This window comes from Cariama cristata, unplaced genomic scaffold (genome assembly GCF_000690535.1).
Source record: "Cariama cristata isolate BGI_N322 unplaced genomic scaffold, ASM69053v1 scaffold21295, whole genome shotgun sequence".
Classification (NCBI taxonomy): Eukaryota; Metazoa; Chordata; class Aves; order Cariamiformes; family Cariamidae; genus Cariama; species Cariama cristata.
Genome location: NW_009617191.1, coordinates 26,146 through 32,145, shown reverse-complemented (window position 1 = coordinate 32,145; position 6,000 = coordinate 26,146). Strand labels below are relative to the sequence as shown.

At 41.5% G+C, this 6,000-nt stretch overlaps 1 protein-coding gene across 1 annotated transcript in view; it reads left to right on the top strand.

Moving 5' to 3' along the window:
- Nucleotides 1-6: 6 nt before the first annotated feature.
- LOC104161883 (mannosyl-oligosaccharide 1,2-alpha-mannosidase IB-like) overlaps nt 7-6,000 on the top strand; it is a gene marked incomplete at both ends in the record, with an annotated part of 28,949 nt that continues 22,955 nt past the window's right edge. The window contains one exon of the mRNA XM_009700458.1: nt 7-278. Coding sequence (XP_009698760.1) covers nt 7-278 — 272 coding nt within the window. The remainder of the gene's footprint in view (nt 279-6,000) is intronic.

Below are 6,000 nucleotides of genomic sequence, written 5' to 3'. Positions count from 1 at the left end.
GGGCGGAGGCTGCCCCCCCTGAACCTGGGCGCCTCCGCCTTCCCGCACCACAGGGCTACCTTGAGACTCTCCGAAAAATTTATCCTGCTCCTTATTCTTAGTGCCTTCATCACCCTGTGCTTCGGGGCGTTCTTCTTCCTCCCCGACTCCTCGAAGCACAAGCGCTTTGACCTGGGCTTGGAGGATGTGCTCATTCCTCACGTGGACACCAGCAAGGGGGGCAAAAACCTCGGCGGCTTCCTCATCCACGGGCAAGGGCACGACGAGCACCGGCACAGGTAGGTGCCTCGCTGGCTGGGGCGGGAGCGGCGCTGCCGCGGTGGCGGGGAGCGGGTCCCCGTGGGAGCAGGACCGGGTGAAAGGGAGATCCGTTGAAATAGGTCCTTGCTGTACTGCTGTCCCTCCTCTCTCCGACATCCTCCTGTCTTCCCGACGAGTATCAACTTCTGAGCACTCGCCTTGTGTCCTCCAGCTACCATATGTAGCTGTGGCTCCGTGTTTTCTTTTCCAGTGTGAATTTAGCCTTCTGGCTAGTGAGGGCTGGGAGGATAAATATGAGCTCTCCTCCAGTGACCGATTTATCTTCTCACCTTAGCCAATTCCCTGGGTCAGTTGTGGAAAGAAGGGGGTTAAGTTACGGCATTTGTGGAGACGGTATAAGTGACTGAGAAACTGCTGCATCTTTTCTATAGCTTTTATGTGCTTCCTCAAAACAGCTGCTTGTTGCTGAGTAGTGTAGCAAGAACTTTGATCTGACAAAGGCTTCGTGCTGTGACCCAGAGGCTGTGTCAGCCTGCGACGTGCAGGACGCAGAACTAGTGTAGATGGCACAATTGCCTTTTCTGGCCCTTAAAAATCGCTTGGTATAATGTTATTCCAGACAACTGGAGATGCTGGTGGTTAAGTTCCCTTAATTGTGTTTGCCAGTGTAAAGAAATCAGAGATAAAATAGTAGTTAAGTAACAAGGGTAAATGTCATGCTTTTGATAAATTTTTGGGGCCACCTAAAGCTTTCTGCAGTGCAAGCCTCTCGGTGTTCAAGACTGGGTCACGTGAAGTTAAGCCTTCAAAACTGAGTTTAAAAAACTGAAATGAGGGTTATACAGTGTGTTCGTTTGTGATGTACTTTAGTTGCTTAAACCCTATGCGAGTGCCTGGGTCATAGTGAAGCTGACTGATCTTTGTTCACTGTCAAAGATGTGTAAAATGTGATGATGACAGGTGATAAAATATATGCTCTTCCATACTCCAATTAGTAATACAGTGAAATTTAAAGAAAGGTTACTTACGCCGATAGTGTTCCTTTGAGAACAGTTCAAGATATATCCTTTTGACATGATATAGGAATTATTTAAAGGTTATTTGTGCTAGATTAAAAGGAGAGGATATGATTGCCTCTTTTTATTCATCTGTTATGAGTTATAAAGACTACCTGAATACTGTGGTGTTTTTCATTAAGGCATCTTTGCTGTTGGATGTCTTGGGGCACTTATGAGCTCTTTCTTCCTAACTGAAAGGGCATGGATGCTTAATATTTAACAAGGACTTCTTTTATCTATGATATTAATTGCTGGTGCAGTGAAATGTTGCACAAAACATAGGTTTAGACACTCTCTAATATGCCTTTGAAGTTCTCATCTTTCACTGCCTTTTTTTTTTTGTGATCTGGTTTCTTAGCTTCCCCAGTGACTGCATGTGGTACATGCAGTCAAAATCGAGTTCTAAAATAGAAGACAGATGAAACAAAAAGAGTTCAGAAATTTTCAAAACTGCAACTGTGACTGTTGAACCTTGTGTTGCCCAGTAGATGGGCCATAGAAAAAGGAGTTTGTTGATACTGATGGTTCCGGAGTGATGCTCCTGATTAACTTATGTGGGTCCTTTTCAGGTTTCTTCTTTAAGTGTAACCTGAGGCTACAGCTTTAGTAGTGAAGTATGTACTATTTTTGTTTCATGTGTAGATAAGTAGTAACTTATAACCGTTGGAGCTAAATGTCTTTTGCTTGTTTAGGATCTGTTCTCAAACAAAGTGCTTATCCTGTCAGCAGTTAGCTCTCCTATGGTTCTTCCATTAGCTATGAATGTGTCTACCTCCCCCTGCCCCCATCCCGAATTCTCTGTCATGTAGTTTTCTTTATGGCTACCTTTTGAGTTGTTATTTGAGCAAGAATAGATATTATTGCTGTTTTTTTTTTTTTTAGCCCTGCAAAGCATTGGATTACTCCAAGCATGTCTTAACTACTAAAAAAGCCTGCCTGCTTAACCTACTCATAAGATGCTTGTGTGAACGCCACAGTACGCGTTGTGAAGCAAGGTCATGTGCTTTACTTTTGGAGCAACTCTTTTGGCTTATTACCACATGGTCTTATCAACAGGCTATTTGCTTGCTTGGAGCTGATATGGTGACTGTTTTCCATAAAGGAAAACACCTGTTGCCATGTTCATTGCTGAGTTCCTGCTCTTGGATTGCAGGGACATTGACAGATGGTATTTTGAGAAAATATAAGGTCTTCGGTAGTGAATTCTAGATTACTTGTTATCTAAGTTTGGGATGGAAAACTTTGTTCAGCTTACTATCAAGGAGAAAAATCAAGTGTCAGCTACTCATAAGTGTTGTTTTTTTGATGACACTGAAAAGTACAAAAAATCAAGAGTACAGTACAAAAAATACAGTACAAGTACGGTACAAAAGATCGAGAGAAATGAACCTACTGGTAATACAAAGGAAGATGCCGTCTAAGATGTGAAGTGTGATGATGGATTGACAAGCTGTATTTCCAAGAATTGCGAGACTTCAGAAGAAATCGGATCAAAGGTCATTCATATGAAATATACACTTGATCGTGAAATGACAGGTGTGTTGATTTAGTGACTGAAGGAAAGTGCTTGTTCTGTGAATGCTGGTATTGACCTCTATCAAATGATAAAAAGCACATACCACTATTATGCTGCTCCCTTGATATATAGGCTATAATATTTTAATGCTCATTTTCCCGTACCCCTTAGATTTTGGGCTTTGTAGGCTATTGGAGGCTATTCATGTTTCTGTCTTCTAGCAAAATATAGCAATGATGTAGGTAGAGGGTTGTCATGCAGCCATACTTTAGCATTGGGTGTACAGACAAAGGTTCTCAGTTGAACCTTCCTGGTATTCCTCACATTGCTTTCCCACTGCTTGTCCTGGGCCCCCTTGACATTCTTGAGTGTTTTTATTATTATTGTCACTGTGGTTACCCCTTGGCGACATTAACTTTACATCTTCTAGTAATCTATTTTTTTACTGCTGCAGTCCCTCTTCCCTTCTCCCTTTCCAGGCTGAAAAAGGAGGGGAAACCCCACTCCCTTCCTGGTGGTTTAAAGTATTTGTTCAAGAATTACAGTGTCCTTGCCTATCCTCCAAAGAAAAACAACTTTCTTGTAATAAGATGGTGAAAATCTGGAATAGAACTGCAGTTTATATTTTGGGAAACGGATGGGCTGTAGTGCAAGTTAATACTGATTTTTAGCTGTTCTTTTCATGGGTAAGCTCTTCATGTGCACTTGCAGGATAATGCGTGGGGAATGGGTTAGTAATGTTGGAAAGGTGTGCTGCAAAATTTTGCCTCTGGGAGGAGGGAGAGTGGAAAAGGCTAGTCCAGGACTTGTGAAGATATGTGCATACACAGGCTTTTTAAAAATTGATTTTACTTCCCAAAGATGAATTTCTCTCCATTTCAAATAGGATATTGCAGAGATTCTGGAACGAAAGCAGCACAGTTTTGAAGATGCTGCATCTTGCCAAACAAACTTGTGTAGCACTCAAAATTTGTTACATGGTTTTAGATAACTGTCATTTCCCAAACTTCTGCATCTCCCGTGCCACACAAAAACACTTAAGGTGTTTCTCGCTACCCAGTTACTTTCCAGCTATCTTAGGTGTTTTATTCTTCAGTGCCATGTCTGAAAAATAGCTTTGGAACCAAAACAAAACATTCTTACAGTTTCTTGGCATCTAATGTAAATGAGTGAGAATGTGGATGCCCTGTAATCTCTTTAATTTATCAGATTTTTTTTTTTAAAAACAGATTATCTGTAATATGAAAATTGAGGAGACTTGTTTCTCTAATGATGTGTCAAGCAGCTGCTCTTTATATTGCCTGACAAAAGTTAAAATCATTTATGTGGTAAAATTACATTAATCTTAAAGGCAACAAATAATGTAATTTTATGCGCTCAAAGCTGCGAAGCCACTTTGTAACAGCACTTGGGCTGCTGTTGTGCCAACAATTCAGTCCTTCAGAATTTGCAGAGCTGTTTCTTCAGCTGCTAAATTCCTGTGTGTTGCTTCAAGTCATAATTCCTGCCTGTGCTTAAAAAAAAACAACCCCACCAACCTTCATGTCATCAGATTGATAGCAGGTGCTGCTAATACAACTGACCACCTCAACTGCCTTGGCCTCTGTGTGTGAGTACGTATAGATCAGTGTAGATCATGCCTTTGACTTTGCTTCTGTGAAGCTAAAGAATAGTGACTTCTGTGTTATGCAAAGATACACACTCAGCAGTCTGATATGACCAGTTGTGAGTCAGCAGCTGTATGGCAATAGTCTAAAAGTTCTCTTTCTTCTGTTGCTCAATATATGGCTGTCTCTACTGCAGTAGCAGCTGCTGTCTCTATCTTAGGAGGTGAATAACAAAAATTATTCTGAAGAGCTATCAGTCTTAATTTCCTCTTTTAAATCCTGCAATTTTTTTGTGTTTTAAACATGGGAGGCTTAATATGCTTCTTTTGAATACCTTTGTTATCTCTGGTCTATATGACTTAATTAGCTGTAGTAGAAGTGGGCAGAGGAGATAATTTAACCTCTATTACTCAGTGGGATCAGTGTTGCCTGTCATCCTCTGCCATGCCATCCAGTATAAAAGTGCATAAAAAAACCCCTCTCTGCTCTTCCTTTCCCACCTTTACTCACAGCTCATTAGTGTAATTAAGAGTATTTGCTATTGTGATTCAGAGAAGCTGGTTTTTCCCCTGAAAAATCAGGGGCCACTGTAGCATCTGGGTCCCAACTCCTACTCTGTCCAATTTTTTGTTGCCTGAAATTGAGCCTGTTTTCGGAATTAACTCCACAGTCTTTCTCTGAAATGTGGGTATGGAGTTTAAGCTGAGGTGCTTGATCTAGAAGCAGGGTTTTTTTAGGGTGCAACACACAGGAGATGCGGGTCCTGATGGTTACACCTATGGCGCTGAGGAAGGCAGGAGTAGTACGTTCCGTGTCAGGGTTCAGAAACATCTCATATGTCTAAGGCAAAGAAGTTGTAACTGTCTGGTGTCAGTCTTTGACTGTTCAAGCTATTGCAAGAGCACTGCCCATCTTCACCTGGAGACTTTTCTCAGGTGGAGTTTTTAGTAGCCACATGTCATTCTCTATTCTGGACTCCACTTTGGGAAGAGGCTTGAGAAGATGCTGATACTTGAAGATTTATGTGAGCTTGATTTATCTTGATTTTTTTTTTTTTTTTCTGGAATCCCCACATTATGCTCTTAAATTCCATTTCAGTTTCTCCTGAAGTTTTACTGGACTGTGGGAGAGGTACCCTCTTGTATTATTTCTAAGGTTCTGCTGAAATTAGTGCATTATGTTGTAGGCTGAGAAATGCTTTCATCCTCAAATTACAAAATGCAAATTCTAGACCATCTGTCTAGAAGTCCTCCCTCCTCCCCCCCATCTGCTGAACAGCCTACATCATATGTGGAGTGCTGCTTTCTTCAAGTTATCTTGCTGTGCTCCAGTTTGTCAAAGTATTTCCTGTGTTATGTGAAAGACGAGTTGGGAGCTGGTGTTCTCCAGTTCTTATCCTTCCCAGGTTTTTTTATTTTTAAAAAAAGAAAGGTTTAACTTGTTGGTTTTCTGCATGATCTACACTTTGTCTACATGCTGGAAAACAATCAGGCGTGGGAAAACTGCAGAAAGTCTGCTGGCTGGATTTAGGCCAGCTAGTGGGTGGGAGGCAGTAGCG